Genomic DNA, 24,722 nt, shown 5'->3' with positions numbered 1-24,722 from the left:
CTTAAGGTGGATTACTTACTATTAGTTACTATAGTCAGTTTCAAGGACATTTCAATAAACGATGGAATAGGATCTATAAATGCAAATTCACAAAGATTTAAAACCAGCATAAGCAATTCTAAGACTGCTACATTAAACAACATTGAAATTTCCCAGTAGGATCATACCCAAAGCAACGGATGGCACACAGTAGCACATAGTAGTAAAGTCTGTGGTCCCTACCCCTCAACTGATCCCTCTGAGCCATTTCTTGTGACCCAGCCGCATTACTTGAATAAAAAAGCCTTCCTGATTAATTCGGTTCTGCATTGTTTGTGGAGAGCCAGGAGAACGGGAGCTTTCCTGACTTCTTCAGGCAGGCTATTCCGTAAAGTAGGTGCCACCACAGAGAAGGCCCGTGCACAGGCAGCTGTTAATTTTGCCCACGTGCAAGGTGACACCTGCAGAATGCCCTGTTCAGATGAGCGAACCTGTGGTGGAGGAACGTAGGGAAAGAGACAGCCATTAAGAATTTGACATGTGACAGCCGATACCTTGAATTGAGCCCAGTAACTGATAGGAAGCCAGTGGAGTCACTGCAGAATGGGAGTAATATGGAATGTGCTCCATTAATGATTGTAAATTTGATATATGATCAGTTACGCTAGTATAAGGATTATGGTTGTTGGGGGTTTTCCGGGCTGTATTGCCGTGGTCTTGGCATTGTAGTTCCTGACGTTTCGCCAGCAGCTGTGGCTGGCATCTTCAGAGGTGTGGCACTGAAAGACAGAGATCTCTCAGTGTCACAGGATTAGTTGCTATCCTGAGCAGTTCATGGACTGGCCTTAATTATTCAGCTTGTAGTCACTTACCAGTGAAGAGACCCAGCATTGCCCTTCTAGATGCTTCTGTTTCTGAATCATGCAGTTTCTTTGGTGTTTACGTTGCATCAGTGTAAGCAGTAGCGCCTTGATTGTAAAACTCCACAGTGTCTGCAGTCAGACTATGGTTGATCTCTTGTCTGTTGTTTTGTTTTGCTTTTACTCAAGGTGGGCTTGGCAGTAAGCTAGTGGTGTGTTCTGTTCTGCTTGGCTGATGTAGGAGATGGGCATGCATTCCCACACGGTGGCAGGCGCTTGTAGTTTGGCTGCTGCTGCTGCTGCTGCTGCTGTGGCAACAAGGCTCCCACCTGGCAGGTTTCCCCCTCATTTCCTTGCTCCACCTCCAGTCTGCCTCCATTTCACTACCTTTCACCACCACCACCACCACCCCACACACACACACACACACACACACACACACACACACACGGAGAGTGCCTTCAACTCCTAGCTGATGTATGGTGACCCTGGGCGGGGTTTTCATGCCAAGAGACAAACAGAGGAGGCTTGCCATTGCCTGCCTCTGCAGCCCTGGTCTTTGCTGGAGGTCTCCCATCCAAGTACTCGCCAAGGCTGACCTTTCTTAGCTTCTGAGATCTGAGGAGATCAGGCTCACCTGGGGTGGCTAGGTCAGTGCAGGCACCCTTGAGAAAGATCAGAGAGAAGCCAGGGAAACTGCTTGGGGTGGACAAATGCACCACGATGCTCTGGGGAAGCAGAGAATAAAATACCCGCTGCCCAACAGCATCAAACAGGGTGTAAATAATCTGTTTGAAAATGGGTGAAAGGTGAGTGTGAAGAAACCGTGCGCGTGCGCAAGATTATGCTCATGCTTCGGGAGCAGCTTTGTGCACAAGAGGCACAGTTGTCAGTTGCCTCCTAACTTCAGGGCATGTTTCAGATATTCAAGATTTTGCTCCCAGTTCTCTTCTACGCAGCAGCATCTCTGTCCAAGCGTAGGAAAAAACCAGCTGAGGAGTGAATGGTATCTTGCAATGAAGTATCATTCCATGTGCCTGCATGTGCATCACTTCACCGAGAAAGTCGGGAAGGCCCTGACTGCACACGTTGACTCTGCTCTGGGCTCCCTTGTGGACGTGGCAGCATGGGGTGTTTTCCTGGGTGTTTGTGGTGTCCTTGCCCCCGTCCGGAGTTGTAGGGTAGCAGTAGGATAGGGCTTCAGACACTGATATTTAGTTGCAACACATTAGACGTCCTTGAGTTTCTCTTCAAGTGCTTTCATCCTTCACGAAGTCAGCTTCTGGCTTTCTCTTCTCCTCCCAAATTTAATTTAGTGGAGCCAGGATCACGCTAGCACAGTCTGCTATGTGTATGCTCAGGAACTAGAGGATTAGCAAGCCAGATGTGGCATTTATGTCATAAGATCAAATTACATTTGAGCCCTTTGGGAATCTCTGAATCCTTGTGTAGATTGAGCACGGATTAAAAGCGAGTTGCTCAGCATTCTTGAAAGAAATTCTGATCCCTTCTGGGAAATAATAGCATAAGCTGGTAGCTGCCAGGCCCCAATCCCCAGCACCCTTGCATGCAAAGTCGCCCTTTGGAAAGCAAGAAGTGTTCTGTATGAAGCTGCCTGTGTAGGGAGCGGGATTTCTCTCTGGAGTGTGTGAGTGCTGGTATGCTGCATCCATGGAAGGGGGCAGGACTAGAATGCCTGCCGGGGCTCAGCTGGGGAACGGGCTTTTCGTGAAACTCAACACCTTGGCTTTGGAATCTTCCCTGGCGCATTCCTTGGCTCTGGAGACGGAAGGGGGGGGGGATGAGCATTCCTTGGCCCTTCCCCCCAGGAGTCAGTCAGTGAACTGAGTCTTCAGATGAGGTGTAAAGGGCTCCCTTCCTCCCCCTTCCCCACTTAGAGGAGGGGATGCTCTATTTTTCTTTTTCTCTGCAGTTCCCCAAGGCCCACTGTCAACACTGTTGTCCTTGTTTACCCAACTTGGAGGAATCGCCTTACAAGCCTCACAAGTACCCTTTTCACCTTTCCCATCAGAAAACACCTCTTGCAACAATGAGGAAATTCGATGCTGCCACCTGATCTCTCCCAAGACACCTGCAGAGTAAGGAATTCGAGGAGAAACAGGCTTCTCTGTGTGGCCCACAAGAGGTGCCCCGCCCCAGAGAAAGCTATCCTTTGTGTTCCTGCTATTGAGGGCTGCGTAGCGGACTGGCCTGCTGTGGCTTTATGCACTGGCCCTGGCACAGAGGACTCTCGGGAGGAGGGGGGAGCTCTGGGCGGCAGCACTGACTAGACAGAATTGCCTTTGGAGGCAAACTTGTTCATTAGCTAATATTCCCCAAGAAGTGTCTTATCCCCGTGTCTGCAGTTTAAGCTGCCTCTCGATGCATTAGCAGAGATCTTTGGGGAGTTTATCATCCTCTTTTCTCCTCTCTCTCCTTGGAGGGATGCTCAGCTGCCACTGGAGAATGTGTCTGTAAACTAAAACCTAAGGACTGCCCTTTAGGATGACAAGAAATGCAAGGTTTGTTGGCCGTGGCTTATTGTGGCAAATGTGACCTCACCAGCACATGCATTTGGACTGTTCCCAGTGGAGCATTTCCCACTTCTGAGCCGCATATTGTCATCTCTAAGGTCAAGAGCAGCAGCTGGATCCCAAGAGGGAATCCAGAGTACTTTTATTTTCAGCAGGAGTAACATGATTTTTTCAAGGCTGTGTCCATCCAGGGGGGGCCAAAATGGAGCACCCAGTATGCAGTGCAACTCTGCTTTTCTACCTGAGGCCACCATTCAAATGTAAAATAAGCACTGCATTATTGTACGCATTTCACGTGTTGGTGTCTGCCGTGTATCAATCAGTTCAGCATAGCACGCGCCTGTTTTTCAGTGGTGCACCACTGTGGTATAATGACTGAGGGGATCAAACCTCCATGCATCAAGACAAGTTGTGACTTGCAGCTCAACTCTGAACTTTTCAGTTCAAGTGATTGTGTTTTGGGCTGATCACATGAAGTATAAGATGAGGAAGGAACACGCAGGTGCATTGGTGGCCATATACAAGTCCCGTGGGAGTGCCAGGTGTGACTCACCTGCCATCATGTGTGTAGGGTTTGTGTGTGGTCAAGTTTTTTTGGGGTGGTGGTGGTGGAAAAAGGTATTCTGAATAGGGAGAAGATGAACCTTTGCTAGCATGGGAAGAAGAGTGCTGGGGGCCGTTTAGGCCTCAGGCTCAGGGGATGGCACCTTGTGGTGTGTGGAGAAAGGGATGGATGCATGATCATGTCTCTGTTTTGGGCCCTCTTTGTAAAAAGCTCATGGAGCCAAAACTACAGTTCAGTTCCTTGTTCTAGCCCACCCCCAGGGTGGTAGCACAGGGGAAACATCACAGTCAAGCAGGATCATGTTTTTTAAAGTCCTTAATATCTTACGTGTAAGTGCCCCATTGTCTTGGCTCATAATCACAGCCCAGGGTCAGGCTGCGATCCCTGAGGAGGGTCTCTTGGGACCCTGGAAGAGGCAGAGGAGACACGGCCAGTTAGAACACATGAACAGGCCAAATCCCAGATCTGTCATTTCTCTCCTGCCATCTTGATCCTTTTTGCAGTGTTTGAAGCAGTCCTGAGTTGTTGTTTTCAGCTTTAATGCCTCATCTTTAAAATGAGAATGACAGTGGCCCACACCGAAGGGGTGTGTTGGAACAAATGCAAAAGGGGCTGTGAGAACAATGCAAGCAATGCAGGATGACATAAATTTGCTAAAATTTCACTGCCTTCTTCCAGCAATTACATATGCTTAAATTATAGGGAATATAAGGCAACAAGCTGCCTTCTTTTCCCAGACCTGTAGCAGTGAGCCATCTGCAGTTATTTCAGGACCTGGATTTTGAAGCCGACATTGATAACAGGTGTTCTTTCTTTTGACTTAGACATAAGAGGTCTGCTAAGCTGTTGCGTTCAATTCACCAGTGGTTTCCATGGCTGTCCCAGGAGCCCAACAGGGGCATGGTGTGGAGCAGCAAAAGGGACTGGAATGCACGGTTCGCTCCGTTCTTGTTGATTGCAAGCTGTTGCTGGTCGTTAGGCATGTTTGCTTTAATAAGGCAAACCTGCATCAGGCTGGCGGATGATCTTTGGAAAATGTTGAAACTGGATCTGGAGGTCACGCTTCATGTTCCTGTGCATAGGACACAGGTTGACTCTTGTGACCTGAGATTGTTTCTGAAGTTAGGTGCTACTTTCTAGTATGGGAAAGTAGCTCCTTCAACTTTGGCACATTCCCTCCTGAGAGCCAAAACAGATGAGACACCTGACGCATGGAGGATACGCGTCAGTTTACTGCAAGGTTCCACGAGAAGTGTAGTGAGAAAGAACCTCTGCCAGGGAGAAGAGGGAGAGAATCCATCTTCTCCCTGGCAGAGGTTCTTTCTCTAGGCGTCTCGTCTAGTCTGCTTGGCTCCCTCTCGCTGCCGCCAGCTCTCCTTGCTCCCCTAAAAGCACTCTGCAGCCAGAGGGAGCCGAGCGTGCAGGTGGCAGCGAGAGGGAGCCAAGTGCGCTGGTGGCAGCAAGAGGAACAAGGCCTATCACTGCTGCCAGGTCCTTCTGACTACTGCCGGCACAATTAGCTCCCTCTCGCCACTGCCTGCATGTTCAGTTCCCTTTGACTGCTGAGTGCTTTTAAGGGGGCAAGGGGAGCTAGTGGCAGCGAGAGGGAGCTGAGTGGACTAGACAAGACGCCTAGAGTCACTACACGTCCAGTGGAATTTTGCAGGAAACTGACGCGTGCCCTCAGCGCGTCAGGCATCTTGTCTGTTTTGGTTCTGAGTGGCAAGCAGTGCGGCCTTATGTGGTCTAAGAATGATGTAATACAAATTCTTGCTGTTATTCTGGAGAAGAGCTATTTCTTTGAGAATTTATAACCAGCCCATTAAACTCTAGGTCTTTACTGAGAAACTTTCTCTTCTTTCTTTTTGTGAATAATGATATTTATTTTATTTTGTTGATGTCATATATAGCCCGCCTTTATCGCTGAGACTCAAGGCGGATCACAGTGTATCCCGCCTTCAGGTCTCACACACGGTTCCCTTTCTCCTTATTTTATCCTCACACTCACTCTTGTAATGCACCGAGGGTTGCCAACTCGAGTTTGGAAAACTTCTGGAGATTTGGGTGTGGAGACTGGCAAGGGCAGTGTTGGGGAGGGGAGGAACCTCAGCAGGGTATAATGCCGTAGAATCAATTCTTCCAAAGCAGCCATTTTCTCCAGGAGAACTTATTTATATCTTCAGGTGATAAGTTTTAATTCCAGATCTCCAGTCCCTACCTGGAAGTTACAACAAGGAAGCCTCCTTGAACGACAAGCTGTACCAAAAGTGGGAGACCCACAGTTCGGGAAAATGCAGAAAAAGACTATATACAATATATATTGAATAAATATTTATATAAATATAAGCTCCTGTGATTCTGTCTCGGTGCACCAGAAATCTGAGCCAGCTCCTGTGTGGCAAGACAGACTCTGCTTTCCAGTGTGTCTGGTGATACATGGTCGAACAGTCAGAGGACCCCTGATGAAGTTTTATTAATGAAAGAAGTCTAAATTAGCCGGCTCCTTGTTGGGATTGTGAAGGCATTTGTTCCTGTAGTATCTGGGTCCACCTGTCAAGAGAAAATAACAAGACAGAATAACATTGAATGTCTTCACATACTTACCTGTTGGACTTGTACGTAACCTTTGGGAGCACCTTCTTTCCATGCACCTGGAAGACGACAGAGAGAAGCCTTACTCTGATATGTACGGTCGGATTTATGTCCTTTAGAATTATATGGACTTACTGGTCGTTGCTTGAACTACACAATAGTTATTTTTGTATAGGGATATTATCTTTGCCTTGTGCTATTTATTCTTACAATTGTATATTTTTGTCATATGTGGATAACTGTTAGATCATACTGTTTATTAGACACTATTATTTAGGAACTTAGCACTTGAACACTTTGCTCTTTATTTCCTATTTATAAATATTTATTCAGTATATATTGTATATAGTCTTACTCTGTATTTTCCTGAACTGTCTCCACTTTTGGTACAACCTACCTGGAAGTTGGCAACTGTAAATGTACCATACGCTCATGAGGGGCTTCATGGCTGAACAGGGTTTGGACCAAGGTTTCCTCAGTCCTAGTCCACTCTGTAACCTCATCAGCTGCCTCAGCAGGTGCTTATGGTGTGAAAAAAGAACCAACAACAGGTATTTCTAACGTGACGCAGCCTCTTTAGTCATGTGTGCAGCCCTCAGTGGTCTCTGCTTTTCTCTCCCCACCCCTTAACAGCCAGTCTCCCTCCCCGGGTGGATTCTGCACTCCCTCCCTCTTCTTTGGGGCTTTCCCACTCCCAGATGATGGGCGTCTCCTCCTCCCGATACCCAGGCCCTGAGGGGTGCCTCTTCCTTACCCTGAGATAAAGCTCCTTCATGATTTGTAACCCAGACATACCTCAGAGGGACACACGACCACCAACTAACACACCCTTGCTCCCCTTTCCAGCCCTCCTCTCCCAACAGCCCCATGCTCACGATTGCCTCCCACTGCCAGAATGGTGTCTAGGCAGGCTGCAGAGCCTGGTATTTGGAAGTTTAGTTCTTACGCCATCAGTCCAGTCTTCCAGAGGCCCAGGGGATAGTGTATAATTCAGGAAAAGAGCAAATCTTTGTTCCCTTTGGGAAGCAGCTGTGACTTGCCTGCAATGGAATGAGTGGCGGTGAAGTATCTTGTCAGGAGGAATGTCTGGCTGGCAGCCCATGTATTGGTCTACAGAGTAGTTTGGTCTACATTGGTCTACAGCCCATGTATGTGGTCTACAGAGTAGTTTGATAGCATGCATCCTATCCCACAATTTATCAAATCTAAGTGCATGAATGAAAATAATAAAGTTTTCAAACGTTGGGACATGATGTTATTTCTCTCTTGGTTAATTTTGTATGTCTGCCTCTGCTACGCATCAGTGCTTGAACTCCATAGCTGTGAAACTATCACTGCTATAGCTCTGAACAGGCTTGGTAACACCCCCCTCCACACACACACACCACCACTGGGTGGTTTCTAAGGCGCCCACCAGCACTCCAAAGACGAACTGAAATGTCTCCTTTCCATCTTGCTAGAGTCATGGGGAAGCGCAAAAGGCTTTACAGAGTTCTCTCGCCCCTGCCGGCATCCCTCGTCTGCCTTCCTTTTGGTTTTGGAGACTTCAGCCGGAATTCCTTGCATACTTCAATCATAGCCTCACACCTGTTTGTGTACCATGTTCTTTGTGTGTGTGCACATGCGTGTGCCCCTAAGACCTCTGCATACACTCAGCCCTCAGAAACATCAAAGCTGTCTGTCTCTCATCTAGAATATGTGGTGGCGCTACCAAGACAAAGGGTGGCTGTGACAGGCCCTTTCTTTCTTTGGAATGAAGGGGACTCTCATTGCCTCTTAGGAACTTGGGGAACCTGGTTGGTTTTGAGATGCAAACTCTCCCCTCTTTGGATAGCGAGTGTAATGCATTTGGGTCGCTACTTTGAGGTAAGTTTTGTATTGAGCACAAAGAGTACAGAGATCACTGAAGCAGGACGTTTAATAGAACTACAAAGATTTATTTAAGTGCAGGTTATTTGGGGAATTCTCTTTGAAGTTTGAAGGTATCCAGTCTGCTTGTCGCTAGAGACAGGCCCCCCAACTCTGTCCTCTCCCAGAGGTGAAGTTAAACTCTTCTGGCCCACTGCCAGGCGGGGCTAGACACAAAGCTGGCTGCCTGCATCTCTGAGGCACTTCGCAGCCCTTTTGTCTGCACTCTCCCAAAGGCAAAACAGGCACATCTCCCCCCCCCCTTTGAGAGGACATGGATGCTGCAGCAGTGCTCCTCTAGAACGGAGCAGGAAACGGCCATGTGGATGTTTTTCCTCTCAGGAGCAGGAGAGTCTCCTGCCCACCCCAGTAGCCAACTGAAGAGGTGGTGAAAAGAGTATGCGAGGGTCTTGCCTGGAGGCTTCAGGGTAGCTGAACAGCACAAAAACAAATGTTAACCCAGCTTGATGAGCACATATATTTCCCTGCTCCTAAATGCAGATCAGGATAAAGAGAACCCAGGATGGTCCAGTTTCAGGTGACGCGAGTGTGCTATTCATCTATACATTTCTGAAGAAAAATGAAAAAAAATTCCCAGGGACAAATGACAGTTCTTTACATGTTGGCATGCTAAGGCAACTTGCTTTGGACAATGCTGTCACACTTGTAAGAGTGCCTGTGTACTCATTTCCTCTTTCACCATTGTTTGGTGCATGTAATTGATGGCTTCCTGTATGAAATATGAATATACAGAGAAGAGGAGGGAAATGTTTAGAGCCATCCAGGTGGGCAAGTCTGGATATGTTCTTGCTAAGATTGGCAGCCTGTGGCTTGTGACTGGTAGGAGATTGGGAGCAGGGGCTTACCTCTTTGGCAGTTCACCAAAGCCAAGAGGACACTTCCAGACCACCTCAGTTGAACTAGAAGAAGACTGCAAGAGCGTAGCCTGAAACTGCACTTACGAATTTATTAGATCTGTTGGCAGCATTGGCCATAGTTGACCATTTGGTCCTGGTTAACCCCCTAGCCTCACTTGGGGATAAGAGCTACCTCTTTACCATGGTTTTCCTCCTTCATCCCAATGAGCTACACTACGTGGTCCCACAGGGACAGATCCTGTCCCTGATGCTCTTTAAATATATGCATGTGTCCTCTAGCAGATGTTGTTAGCAGGTTTGGGGTTGGGAGCCACCAGTATGCTGATGACCCCAAACTCTACTCCCTACTTGTTAAGCAGCCAGAAGAAGCAGATATTTCTTTTCTGGCCCAGTGCCTGGATGCCATGATGGAAGGGCTGAGGGGTTGCTGGCTGAAGTTAAATCCTTTAAAAACGGAGGTCCTGTGGCTGGGAAGGACTTCAGCTGAGGGGAATTTGTCACTCCTATTACTTGATGAAGCTCAGCTTTCTGCTATGGACTCTGTGAAGAGCTTGGGGGTTTGGCTTGAGTCTAAGCTTTCCATGGACAAACAGCATTTTTCCATCTTCACCAGGCCTGACAACTTTTCCCATATGTATCTCAATTCAACCTTGCCACATTGATCCATGCGATGGTCACCTCTCGTTTAGACTACTGCACCTCACTCTTATAAAGGGCTACCCTTGATGACTCAGGAGACCTCAAGTGATGCAGAATGCGGCTCATATAGCTATAAATCTGTTTAAAAAAAGGAAGAATTAGGTGAGTAGATCAGCATTGCATCATTCTATGATTAGAGGACATTAATCTAGATACTATCCACTATTTTTAATTAGCTGTCAAAGATAAAAGTATACCTATGTTGGTTATACAACAGGTTAGTAAAAACTACAAGAGAGCTTATGCAGAGTTCAGAAATTCTCTAAGAATATATGTATTGCTATAGATTAATGTGCTTTAAACTGTATGACTGTAACAAGGGGTCTGGCAAATCTCCCTTGGGAGAGAATGCCAGGGTCTTGTTGCTGCTATTGAGAAGGCCTTCTTCTGGGTTGGATACCTCTGTCTGGTGGTGGTGGGGAGTCTGTAAAAGAGAGGGAGGAATACATTCCTTGAATTCTTGGTGCTATTTATTTTAAAAAATAGCCACTCTGGAAAGTCAAGTTTAATTCCCCATAGGAAGTATTGCAGTGGATAGCCAATATTTCCAAAAATAAACTTCCCAAAACAAATTTACAAAATGAAATCAGTGCTCCCAACATTTGGTGAAAACAATGATCGTGTCGATGGTTGTGGATTTTCCGGGCTGTATAGCCGTGGTCTTGGCATTGTATTTCCTGACGTTTTGCCAGCAGCTGTGACTGGCATCTTCAGAGGTGTAGCACCAAAAGACAGAGATCTCTCAGTGTCACCGTGTGGAAAAGAAGTTGGCAGGTAATTTATATCTTCAGGAAGGTAGGGTTGGGCTGAGTCATCCTGTAAGAGTTTCCCAGGGTGTGGAATGCTAATGGAGGGAGGCTTCACTGTATCCTGAGGAGGTTCTTTTGCATATGGATTGGTGCTTGATATGCTAATCTTCTCTGCAGGGCTATTGTCGGGTATAGAGTCTTTTGTTAGCCTGGTATTTTTCAGGACTGGAAACCATGCTCTATTCATTCTTAAAGTCTCTTCTTTCCTGTTGAAATTGTGCTTATGCTTATGAATTTCAATGGTTTCCCTGTGCAATCTGACTAAGTAGTTGGAAGTATTGTCCAGTATTATAGTGTCCTGGAATAGGATACTGTGTCCTGTTTGAGTTAGGCTATGTTCAGCCACTGCTAATTTTTCAGGATGGCTAAGTCTGCAGTCTTTCATGTTCTTTTATTCTTGTCTGGATGCTACGCTTTGTGGTCCCGATGTAAACTTGTCCACAGCTGCAGGGTATGCGGTATACTCCTGCAGAGGTGAGGGGGTCTCTACTGTCTTTTGCTGATCGTAGCATCTGTTGTATTTTTCTGATGGGTCTGAATACTGTTTGTAAGCTGTGCTTTTTCATAAGCTTTCCCATCTGATCAGTGATTCCTTTGATATATGTCAAAAACACTTTTCCTGTGGGAGACTGTTTTTCCTTGATTGTTTGATTTATCCTTGGTTTAATTGCTCTTCTGATTTCATTTCTGGAGTAGCCATTTGCTTGAAGTGTGTGGTTTAGATGATTAGTTTCCTTGTTGAGAAAGTGCGGTTCACATATCCATCTTGCACGGTCTGCTAATGTTTTTATTATGCCTCTTTTCTGTCGAGGGTGGTGATTGGAGTTTTTGTGTAAGTACCGATCCGTGTGAGTTGGTTTCCTGTAGACCTTGTGACCTAACAAAGTTTGTTTTGCGGATGACCAAGGTATCTAGAAATGGAAGTTTCCCCCCGATTTCTTTCTCCTTGGTGAATTGTATGTTCAGGTGGATATTGTTGAGGTGGTTTAAGAACTCCATCAATTCTTCCTCACCGTGGCTCCAAATGATAAAGGTGTCATCTATGAACTGGAACCAGACTGTAGGTTTGTGGGGTGCTGATTCTAGAGCTGTTTTTTCAAAATGTTCCATGTAGAAGTTTGCTATAACTGGGCTGAGAGGGCTTCCCATGGCCACCCCATCCATCTGTTCATAGAATTCGTTATCCCATTGGAAGTAACTGGTTGTCGAAGTAACTGCCTTCGACAATACAATATCATGTTTTTTCTGAATTTACAAAATGTGATGAAAACAGTAGTTTTTTTTTAAAAAAAATATGATACTTATTTTATTGACATAAAAAGGGGATACAGAAAGGAAGGGGAGGGAAAGGGGACAAGCAAAACAGATATATAGCTATGTGCTACAAGAATGATTAAGATACAGAATACAAAAATCATAACCTTTATAAATATTAAGGTAGTGATTAGAGTAATAATTAAATCTGTTTAGTATATATTTTTTCCAATTAAACAACCCATAAAGAATTCATATCTATTTCTACTCATTATATTAATAATAATAAAAGAGACAAAAAAGAAGAAAAATCATTCATAGTAAGAATGCTTATTACTTAATATAGCTAGTTGTCTTACCCTCTTAAGAGTATTAAGATAAGTACTGTTAACGATTCTAATCTGTTTCTTCTCTTTATCTTAGAAAAAAAATCCTTATTTCCTCTATATTTTACTTAACAATGTTGACTTTTTACCAGTATTTCAATATTATACCATTTATCCATCACAGCCATCTGAGTTTTGAGAGGGAGCAGGAAAAAGAGTGCTGAACTGGCGAGTCTTTTTCTGTTGCCTTCCTTAACTACTGGGGGGAATTAACTGAGGTTACTGTGTGAGAGGATAGTGTTTGGGGAGGGGGGTGAGTGCATAGAGCCTGCTGCAAAGTGGTGCCAGCAGGGGGCAGGAGAGTTATCAGGGAAGTACCATGAAACCTGAACTACCTCTGAAATGGATTGCAGCAGCATGGCTGGAGAGAGAGCTGAGGCAGTGACATGTGGGCATGAAACGGGAAAAAAACCGAAACAAGAGTTTCACATTTCGTCACATTCTACGAGTCACAAAACATGAACTTCCACAAAATTGACCTGTTTCACAATACGATTAGTTAGTTTCGTGATTCGTCAGAACCTGGGGCACCTCGACGGCCCCCTTCATACCCAGAGATGCCAAACTCACAGGGAGACTTTAGCAGGCTCTCCTCCAGCCACCCTCCAAGTAGCTCTCTTCAGGCTCTCTTTGCTGACTTTTCCCTCCGGGCTTCCTGCTGCTGCTAGAAGAAAAGTCACGCGGAGTGGATCTGCTTGGGTTTTCCTCTCTTCAGGTTCTCTTTGCTGACTTTTCCTTCCTATTCTCCTGTCCTGCTGCTCTGACATTCCCTCCCCCCTGCCTCCAAGTTCTTGAAGGAAAAGCCAAGCGGAGCGGATCCACTCAAGATCCGCTCCGGGGAGCTTGGGGGTGGGGGATTGGAAGGCATGTCGGAGCAGCAGGAGGATGGGAGGTAGAGAGTCAAGGAAGGGTTCCTGAAGCTGGCAAGCAGTGAGTAGTGACAGAAGGAGCAGCTGAGTCTTCTGCTACCACAGCTACTCCACCTTCTCATTCTTAAAAATGGATAAGGGAAACAGAGAGGGGAAGGAGTCCCTGACTACAGTTCCCAGGTAAACTTGCGCAGACCTGCATTGCTCAGCTCTCAGTTTGGCAGGGAGAGCTGCCTATCAAGGTTATGTGTAGCAATAGAGAGAGAATCATGAAAGTCAACAACCCAGCAATATATCGTGACAGACTAACTAAAAACAATAAATAATTCAACAACTCTAGTGTCTACTGCTTATTATTAAGTCTTTCTTGCATAAACACATTGCCTTCAGTATACTCTATTACATGCAATCTTCCCTGCTCAAGACCTGTATATAAAGCACTAGTGCAACTATTAACAAGTTCCTATGAACAATCATTAAACATCATTTAAAGTAGTTCACACAGCCTTCCTTTGGAGCATTACCTGACGTCCATGTTGTTATTACTTGAATAGGATGACTATACAATTGTGAAATTGTCGTCGGCTTGTCTACCATCTTTGATAAAGAACAGAAGTGGGACCTAGAAAGTGAATCGGTCTGTCCGTCAGATGGTTTTTTCACCCTCTTTGATCTGGATTTAAAAGTTATATCTTTTTTTTTTTTTTGAAAAATTTTTATTGGGTTAGAATCCATTATTTCCACATTTACATTCAATTTTCCCCAATTTTTTCATCTCTAACCCCCTCCCTTTCCCCCCCCTTTTTGTTGACTTCCAACAGCTTTCCAACCCTTTTGTCCCCTTTCCCTTACTTTTATTAGCTTCCTCTATCTAAAACAAATATATATTCTCCATTATTCTAAGCAGTACATCCTTAACTATTTTTAACATTATATGCCCAAACTGTAAGCCTTTGTTTCCATCTTAGATAAACAATTTATCCCAATTTTTCAATTTCAGGTATTTCTATATATCATAAACCATATAGATCATACATTCGTTTATATCAAACAATTTGACTTATTCTCTATATATATTACTCATTCTATCTTTTTATAATAGTTCTATATATCTCTCCTCACGTAGTCAATCAATTTGACCCATCTATATCTTCAGACATTCAGTTTGGTACAAAACTTGTCAGAAAAAAAAAGAAAATATTGTTAGTTAATCGCTCCTTATATTTAGTCCTTATAATTAATTATTTTCTCTATGTTCTGTTTGTTAACCTATATATATCTATATATATGTCAATCTATTAATCTGACTGCTTATTAATTCACATTTATCTCTTCTCCCCCCGGTAAAGTCTCCCCCCTCTACTTCAATACTTCAGTAGTTCTCAAACTGCCACAGTTTTCCTCCCACCTCCCATTTCTTCTCCAGGTATTGTTTCAGCTTCTCCCAGTCTGTGTTGAACTGCCCTGAGTCCAGATCTCTCAATTTTCTTGTCATCTTGTCCATTTCAGCCATATACAGCAATTTGTAAGTCCAATCTTCAATAGTTGGCACTTCTTGTACTTTCCATTTTTGCGCATACAAAAGTCTAGCTGCTGCTGTCATATAAAATATCAACGTCCTGTGTTGGGCTGGAATTCCCTCCATTCCCAAGTTCAGTAGCAGGAGTTCTGGGTTCTTATTAATTTGAAATTGTAAAATTTCACTCATTTCTCTTATTATTTCCCCCCAGTACTGCCTGGCTACCTCACACGACCACCACATATGATAGAGGGAGCCCTCATGCTTCTTACATTTCCAGCATTTATTAGAAGTATTCAAATTCCCTAGCGCAATCTTCTTTGGTGTCATGTACCAACGATAGATCATTTTATAAATGTTCTCTTTGATATTAATACATGTCGTTGTCTTCATTGTAGTTTTCCACAAGTATTCCCATGCCTCCATTGTTATTTCTTTATTAAAGTTTATAGCCCATTTCACCATTTGTGTTTTAACTATCTCATCCTCGGTATACCACTTCAACAGTACTTGGTATACCTTGGATATTCTTTTCTTATCTTCTTTAAGAAGGGTCTGCTCTAGTTCCGAATTCTCTATTCGTATACCTCCCTTTACAGAGTCCGAATTATATAAGTCTCTGATCTGTCTATACTGGAACCAATCGTAGTTAGGTGATAGTTCCTCTTGTGTCTTTAGATTTAAAAGTTATATCTTATGAACTTAGTATTTTGATTTGTTGCTGAATATGCTGCATCTTGCCTTGTTTAGCACTTTAAATGATGTTTAACAAATTACAAAGTACTCAAAGAGTACTAGCTTCTGTGATGTGCTACGTCCTAAATGCCATTGTGCTATAAGAGCCATCCAAAAGGCCCCTCTCCACTCACAGTCGCAACTTTAGCGTTTTTGTAAGAGCCGCAGAGGCAGAGGCATTGAGCATGAATGAATTGTGAGCCTTAGCTCTTGTGAGGGGAAGGCGGAGAGAAGTTTGTCTCCAGAGCAGTGTATCTCTTGAACTCTGCTTTGGGGAGGAAAAGCGGGGGGGGGGGGGGGTTACCCATTTGGGTCTATGCCCTTTTCCTTCCTTCTCGTTTGTGTTCCTCAGAAATGCAGTCAAGTAACTGACTTGTAATAATGACATTTGGGAGTTAATCAGCATTCGGTTGCCTACCGGTCTCCCTGTCTCTCCCCTCCCCCTTGCAATGGTGATGGAATCCTGCCCAGTTAAACACAGTAGATCACAAATAGGAGTCCTGCTCTCAAGACCCGCTGTCCTCTTTTCACAATGCAGTGCATATTTGCGGAGTCTGTATGCAGAATGCTCTTTCTCTTGGGCTATTTTAATCTTCTCCAACCAACTCTGCAATTCATGCATCTGAGGGAAGGGTATTTCTCTTCTCTTTCCCTCTTATTCCTAAATGGGAAGACTGAACAAGGCCATCCGAATGCCTGTTAACTAGGGGTGTGCATTTCGGGTATCCAATTCGGGTAAAATACCCGAATCAGGCCCGATTTGGAAAACTTTGGTATTTCTGAATCAAGGCCAGCATGCCCCCTCCCCCGTCACTTCAGTATGCTCCAAATCTTTACAGAGCATACCAAAGTGACTTAGAAATGAGTTTTTTCTGAAGCTTTTTTGGGTGCACACCCCTACGGTTAACCCAAATAAGCAGGAGTGTTGGGTTACGCATCACCTTAAAGACTGGTGGAATTTCATTTCAGCATCTTTTTTTTTTTGTGATTCTGACCCACTTCATTGGATGCACAGAAATGTACAAAATTTTTTGCAGACCTGTGGGGCGGGATGGGGTTGCTTTCCTTTCAACGGGCCATTGCTGTATCAGTAAGGATCACATGGAAATGGAACCTGACCCACTGAGATGCAGGGGACTGACCTGTTGTAATTGCCTCTAGGAACACAACAGGCTGCATGTGCATAGAGTGGTCTACTATTTGGCATGCTGAAGAGTCTTCTAATAGGCCTGTGTCTCAGTTCACCCCCTGGATTTCCTTTGGTTAATATTGTTACATAAGAAAAAGGAAAAGAAGTGAAAAATCACATTCACAAGTTATTTATGCTTGTTGCAATTCACATTGACAAGGTCCACACTGTCTACCACTACCCAACATGCAATAATAAAGTTCACAATATGTACAGTTTACAATAATGAAGTTTACAACATGTACAATTTCCAAAGTCCTGAAAGGGACCGCTCATATATTGCAATATCCAAAAGTTCAGTCAAACACAAGGTACAATCCAGGGCGACAAGGCACCATTTGCAGTAAGGCAAAACTTCAAAGTACAATTAAGAGCAGCAAGGCACCATTTGCAGTGAGGCAAAACTCCGTTTGCTAAGGATGGCAACGAGTATGAGCCGGCAATGTCTCTCCGCTCGTTTCAGACCGAATCGTCTTTCCTCAGGCCAAAATGTCTGAAATTAACAATATACAATGATACTGCAAGCCTCGCATCGAGACCTAATAATTATACATACAAATATCCCAGTATTTTACTTACTAAGAAATCCTATGCGGTTGGGTAACCGTTTCACATTGATTGCTCCGTAAATTTTCTGTGTGCGTTCCCAGTTCCTCCCTAACCTTTTAGCTGATCTAGGGGGACACGCCTTAGTTGTTTAAAGTCCCACCGCTAGCATAAGTTTAGTAGCATGGGGGGGGAAGGAAACTGGGTCTACCAGGTATGATGAGGAGGAGGGAGAAGGAGAGGAACAAACAAGGAAGTACAGTTCCTAATTTAAAGAAAAGCCGAAAGATCAGCATCATGATTAAGCCCGTGAGGAATCATGGTGTTTAGCCTGAAGATCCATCTAATTTCTGTCTGGAGGAGAAACTTCTGGTGGTATCCTGGCTTAGTTATATTCTCTAGAACCGAAAATTTAAAGGTTCTATTAGAGGGATGCGCTGAATCAAAATGTTGATACAAAGGGGTGTCTTGGTTATGATTTTTTATTCTTGATAAATGTTCCTGTATACGGAGACGTATCGAACGGCTGGTACATCCCACATATAAGAGGCCACAATTACATTGAAGAAGATAGATGACATTCATGGTACTACATGTAGAAAAAGACCTGGAATATAGGGGGCTACCTGTGAGTGGATGTTGAATGTGTTTCAAATCTATACTCAGGCTGCATACACTGCAGTGACCGCAGGGAAAATGTCCAATAGGGAGATCGTTCTTTTCTACCGTTTTAAAATCCGAGTGAACTAGCAAATCACGCAGACTCCTAGTTCGCCGATAGCCTATCTGCGGTAATTTCTCACATCCAGGTAAGTTATTGAGTATGTTCCAATTTTTTCTAATAATACTAGTAATGGCTCCTGACCTAGGAGTGAAATCAATTGCCCAGGTGATCCTGTCCTGACTTTGATTCCGGGGTCTGTAAGTAAGTAAATGGGACCGTGGTGTAGACTCAGCCTACACCACGGTCCCATTTACTTACTTACAGACCCCGGAATCAAAGTCAGGACAGGATCACCTGGGCAATTGATTTCACTCCTAGGTCAGGAGCCATTACTAGTATTATTAGAAAAAATTGGAACATACTCAATAACTTACCTGGATGTGAGAAATTACCGCAGATAGGCTATCGGCGAACTAGGAGTCTGCGTGATTTGCTAGTTCACTCGGATTTTAAAACGGTAGAAAAGAACGATCTCCCTATTGGACATTTTCCCTGCGGTCACTGCAGTGTATGCAGCCTGAGTATAGATTTGAAACACATTCAACATCCACTCACAGGTAGCCCCCTATATTCCAGGTCTTTTTCTACATGTAGTACCATGAATGTCATCTATCTTCTTCAATGTAATTGTGGCCTCTTATATGTGGGATGTACCAGCCGTTCGATACGTCTCCGTATACAGGAACATTTATCAAGAATAAAAAATCATAACCAAGACACCCCTTTGTATCAACATTTTGATTCAGCGCATCCCTCTAATAGAACCTTTAAATTTTCGGTTCTAGAGAATATAACTAAGCCAGGATACCACCAGAAGTTTCTCCTCCAGACAGAAATTAGATGGATCTTCAGGCTAAACACCATGATTCCTCACGGGCTTAATCATGATGCTGATCTTTCGGCTTTTCTTTAAATTAGGAACTGTACTTCCTTGTTTGTTCCTCTCCTTCTCCCTCCTCCTCATCATACCTGGTAGACCCAGTTTCCTTCCCCCCCCCATGCTACTAAACTTATGCTAGCGGTGGGACTTTAAACAACTAAGGCGTGTCCCCCTAGATCAGCTAAAAGGTTAGGGAGGAACTGGGAACGCACACAGAAAATTTACGGAGCAATCAATGTGAAACGGTTACCCAACCGCATAGGATTTCTTAGTAAGTAAAATACTGGGATATTTGTATGTATAATTATTAGGTCTCGATGCGAGGCTTGCAGTATCATTGTATATTGTTAATTTCAGACATTTTGGCCTGAGGAAAGACGATTCGGTCTGAAACGAGCGGAGAGACATTGCCGGCTCATACTCGTTGCCATCCTTAGCAAACGGAGTTTTGCCTCACTGCAAATGGTGCCTTGCTGCTCTTAATTGTACTTTGAAGTTTTGCCTTACTGCAAATGGTGCCTTGTCGCCCTGGATTGTACCTTGTGTTTGACTGAACTTTTGGATATTGCAATATATGAGCGGTCCCTTTCAGGACTTTGGAAATTGTACATGTTGTAAACTTCATTATTGTAAACTGTACATATTGTGAACTTTATTATTGCATGTTGGGTAGTGGTAGACAGTGTGGACCTTGTCAATGTGAATTGCAACAAGCATAAATAACTTGTGAATGTGATTTTTCACTTCTTTTCCTTTTTCTTGTGTACAAGTTTGGAAGTGGAATCCCTCCTTTTGCTTTTGTAATATTGTTACATGACAAAAATCTGAGCAACTACTGAAAATAGAAAACAGAAAACAAAACTGTAATCTGGAAGCTTGGGGATGCGAAGGTGCAGCTCACAGGCATGTAGTTGGTACATTGGAACCCCCCAGATCAGTTGCTACATGCAAGGTGCTGGGTGTTACTCTGCAGCGCCATAGCACTGGGTGATGAATAGTTGGTCATTTACAGCCTCTCCCCCCACCCCAGCCTCGGATTCATGTTTCCTGAACTCTGGAGGGCCCTACTCCATATCAGAAGCTTATACACATCTTGAGTAAAGATGCTAGTTGTGGGGTGAATTAATATTGTGCTAATTGTCTTTTTCTCCTGCTCTCTTTTTCTAGATTCTTGCCTGGGAAGGGGCTTGTTATCTATCCAGAAATCGGAGACAAGCTGGATATCATCTGTCCCAAGGCAGAGCCTTCTAGACCTTATGAATATTACAAGTTATACTTGGTAAAGCGGGACCAGGTGGATTCTTGCAGCACCATTATGGACCCTAATGTGCTGGTGACCTGCAACAAGCCTGAACAGGAAATCCGTTTCACCATCAAGTTCCAAGAGTTCAGCCCCAATTACATGGGCTTGGAATTCAAAAGACATCAAGACTACTTCATCACGTGTGAGTGCCTTTCCTCCTCTTCACCTCCTTGGCTTTCAGGCTTCTCTTCCGAAACCTTTTGTGGGTCTGTAAACTGTGCCTGCTTTAATCTTGGCGAATGCCCTCGCACGTCATCTTTGCGTTCCCATCCCAGGGCACGTCCTCACTTCTCCACATGGTCTGCTATTCTTCAGTGCGTGGACCGCATTGGCTTATTCTTGGTTAGCAAGACGTTTTTGTCAATTACAGAGACTGAGAGTCTGCTTTGAAAGCCCTTTGAATTAAAATGCACCTCTGAGTTTTGTGGGAGCAGCCTTGCAGACTCTCCCCCTCAAGGCTGGAGCAGGAAGCCTCGTGTATCCCTCCGGAAATTTCTGGAGGAAGAGGGGGAATAAAAATGTGTTAATTTCTTTTATTTGCTCGTCTCCCTGCGAGAGACCTCGGGCGTTTTCTTCTCTCTTTGTCGTGGCTTTTGGGAGACCCCTTGGCTTCAAGTAGTTTGTGTGTGTGTCTGAAAGGCCCAGGAAATAAGTGATACTAAGACATGGTTCATGGTGCGCCTGCCGGTGGACCTTCATGCACCCCGCCCCCCCCCCCTTTGCAGAGAGGCCAGTGCTGGAAGGAAGGCAAGGCTCTTGTCGCTCCTAATTGCTCCATAAAACCATTTCCCTCAGCAATTCCTGTGCTATTTTCAGCAGCTTTTACACAGTGCAGATTCTGTGTATTATTTTCGTTGCTGCAACGTGGTGGTGATGGGACTGTAGTAACTGGCTGTTGTGGATGTGGTCATCACAGTTGCTATGGTAACTTGCTGCCCTCTTGTATTCACAGTTGTGCTATAACAATCCAACAGTTCTGTTACATTTTGAAATATGTAAGTGGCAGTAGATCATTATGGCACTATAGCTGTCACTTTTTAAAAAGCCTTCTGGTGCTGCTAGCAAGAAAATGGTGCTAATATGAACAGGAGCTTTGCAGGGCAGGAAAATGCACCATTCCTTCTGGGCAGAGTGCTGACATGTTTGGACTGTTTTGTCTCCAAAAAGAATGACATAAAAACAGGTTTGGGATAGAATATGTTGAGGATGGGGGAAACCTAAAAACAGAATGATTACAGCAAAAATAGTCTGGGAGATCCCCTGAAAAGGTGCATCAGTTGGGAAACCACGGTGGGAAAAAAGCCCTGGTGGAAGAGGTCTTAGTTCAAGAGGCAGGGAAACACACCTGTGGGAAAACGCACCTGAATCACTTCCTTAATAATAACATTTGATTTATATACCACCCTTCAGGACAACTTAATACCCACTCAGAGCAGTTTACAAAGTATGTCATTATTATCCCCACAACAATAATCACCCTGTGAGGTGGGCGGGGCTGAGAGAGCTCCAGAGAGCCGTGACTAGCCCAAGGTCGCCCAGCTGGCTTCAAGTGGAGGAGTGGGGAATCAAACCCAGCTCTCCAGATTAGAGTCCCGCGCTCTTAACCACTACACCAAACTGGCTCTCAGTATGTTGCCTTTGCTGTGGCTGCCTGAGCAATGCAGAACTTCCCAGAGGAGGTGCAGCGTCAGCCCTGTCTGTTGGGCTCTTTGACATCTGTGTAAAAAAGCATGTCAGATGAGGGACTTCCTTCTGGCAAGAGTCCAGCCTGGAGGAGAGCGTGCTGACTGCCGCTGCACTCTTCTTTCGAAAGCGTTGGAGGTTTAATACCCCCCCTGGAAATGCCTAGGCAAGGCGCTCTCTCTTGCCCCCTCCCTCCCTATGCACAGGGATAACCCTTCTGAGGCTTTCTGAGTATTGCATGTCTGCATGTCTCCAAGCTCCTGTTCGTCAGGTGGGGTTGGTCTTGGTTCACAAGGAGATATGGAGATAAACACTCAAAGCCTATGAAATACTAGGTGACAGTTGAGTGTCTCATATGCATTGACAGCTGTCAGCTGTCATCCATATGAGACTCTCTCAGAATAAAAGAGGTTCTGTGGAAGCTAGAAAAGAGTGTCACACTTGCTGGATCAAACCAGCTGTTAGCTGAGCTGCAGGACCAGTCCCTGTTCTTCTCGGGGTGGGTGCGGGGGAGCTCCTCTTCACCTGGGTGATGTCTTGTACTGCCCCTTTCTTATAGGCGGGAACAGCACTGTCTGTGTGTGCTGGGAGGGTGTAGCCGAAATCATAGAGTTGGAAGGGACCTCTTGGGTCATCTAGTCTAACCCACGGCACAATGCAGGAAATTCCCAACTACCCCCACCCCCAACTGCCCCAGAGGGGGGGGGAAACCAGAAAAAGCCCTGCATCTGTCAACAATGGAAGGACATTACTCCAGTGGAAGTGATTTGTATAGCCAGAGAGTAGGGATATATTCTGGTCCAAATATATACCCCAAACTACCAGAGTGCTATTTGGGGTTCTCAGAAATGCAACTATCCAGGTCCTGTATGCTTCCAGAAATGTTCAGGAATATCTGGGGCAGGGAATGGGAGGGAGGAATCTTCTCCAGCCCATGGAAGGTAACCCCTGGCTGGTAATAGTCTCACCTGGCCCAGGGGAAGGCAGCTCCTAGCTTGGGTGAGCCGGGGAAGAGTCCAGCAGGATGCAGATCTGGCTGGGTTCTCTCTCTCTTTCTCTTTCTCTCTCTTTCTCTCTCCCCCCCTTCCTTCCTTCCTTCCTTCCTTTGTGGAGGTGGGCTCTTTTCCAGGGCCATATTTTCTTCCCAGTCTACACCCCTGCAAGTGGGCTGCCTTGAGGCACCTTGTTCAAGAGCCTGTAGAATTTAATCCTCGAATCAGTTCTCCGGAATCTTGGGAAGTCTTTTGGCAGCACCTGGTCCCCTAAAATCCGGGTGTCATTTGATTGCAAAACAACCATCCCAGCCTTCATAGGGAATAATTCCAGGATCCCGAAAAGATACTGGGGGACATGAATACCATCTGATACCAGTATTTATGCCCACATCTAAAAAATACCGTTTTTCCAGGCGCACATCCCTACCAACAAGTCTGTCCCTTCCCAAGGAGTGCTTGACAGTACAGAGAATTCACCAACTTTTCTTTTGTGTGAATGTAAATGTGTAAAGCACAGCTGCCGTGGCCCAAGGACCAGTTTCTAGGGTAAACAAGCACTTTGTTCCCAGTTTCTAACTCATCAATCTGTGCAGACCTACTTTTTTGAGTCATAATTTGGGGTGTGTGTGTGTGTGTGTTATAGTTGTGGTAGGAATGCCAACATTCTGAGACTCTGACTCCGAGAGGCAGCTGGGAGCCAAACGATGAGACCTGAGAGTGGTTGGGGTGTGCGTGCGTGCGTGGCACCTGGTTGGTCATGGGGGGACTAGTGCCCGGGGACTTAGGGAGGGTGTTCGCTTGCGCTCTCCCTCTGGAGTCCCTAAGAAGGTGGCTCCTTTCCCTGGCCAGGCCTTGAGACTTGGCAACCTCACTCTGGTAGGGGCGCGCGTACTGGATTACTGGGTATAGGCTCATTCGTATTCATGTCCATGTTCCACACGCTAGGCCTGCCTCAACTCCGGATGCAGGTTCCCTGCTGCTGGATCCCTCTCTCTTCTGTGGGTAGCTGGCACAGCCTCTGCCCGGGAGGCTGCCACTCTCAGCTGGCTTCCCCTTCCTGCCCCTGGGTGTGGCCCGAGCTGCTTGTTTTCTCCCGGAGGGCAGGCAAAAGGTGAGGGGCTGAATGTGCTGGGCCACCAGCTTCAGACTCTTTTCATTGGAAGGGTTCGTTCAAGCGAATGAGAGCTGGAAGCAGAATTCGCCACTGGGTCCCCTTGCCATCTCCTTGGAAAATCTAGGGTCCTTCCAGCAACTTGGTCTGCGAGTCTCTTGAACCTCTGAAACTCCGTGGAAGTGCAGCCTGGAAGGCCAGCCTGCAGGACAGGCTCCTGCTTCCCAGAATGGAGATATTTTGTTCCTGGGTTGCCCTGGAGCACAGGATGTTTCTTTCTCCGTTGTGGGGAGGAAGAGAGACATCCGAGAGGTATAATTTTTTGACTTCACTCGCGCCTTAAATGTGCTGCTGTTCCATATAACAAAAGCAAGTGTTTTTGCCTGGCAAAGGGGAGGCCGCACGCTGTCCGGAAGAAAATGGTGGAGCTGCAGGATGGCTGGTTCTGGATGTCTGCCACTAACCTTGCCAGCACGGTTTCCCTTTCAGCCCCCTCCGTCCTTCGCCTCAGCCTCTTGTCCCATCTGCACGCCTCCACCTGTGTCCTGAGCAGGAGCCGTTTCTGCTTTCTTTCCAGGTGCGGGGTTTTAACGCTTGCCGATGTGACCTGCTGGACCAGGACAGAAGCCGCCAAAGTCACTCTGTGAGCTAATGGGTGTTTTTACCCCTAGTGTCCAAATACCATTTGTTTGCATTTACGAGCA

General features: G+C 45.4%; 1 protein-coding gene across 1 annotated transcript in view; it reads left to right on the top strand.

Annotated features, from left to right (window-relative positions):
- EFNB1 (ephrin B1) overlaps positions 1 to 24,722 on the top strand; it is a 157,881-nt gene that overhangs the window by 65,850 nt on the left and 67,309 nt on the right. Inside the window, exon 2 of the mRNA XM_054996065.1 lies at positions 20,094 to 20,371. Within this exon, the coding sequence (XP_054852040.1) occupies positions 20,094 to 20,371 (278 nt within the window). The remainder of the gene's footprint in view (positions 1 to 20,093; positions 20,372 to 24,722) is intronic.

This window comes from Eublepharis macularius, chromosome 13, assembly GCF_028583425.1.
Source record: "Eublepharis macularius isolate TG4126 chromosome 13, MPM_Emac_v1.0, whole genome shotgun sequence".
Lineage (NCBI taxonomy): Eukaryota > Metazoa > Chordata > Lepidosauria > Squamata > Eublepharidae > Eublepharis > Eublepharis macularius.
This window is presented reverse-complemented; position numbering and strand designations above follow the sequence as displayed.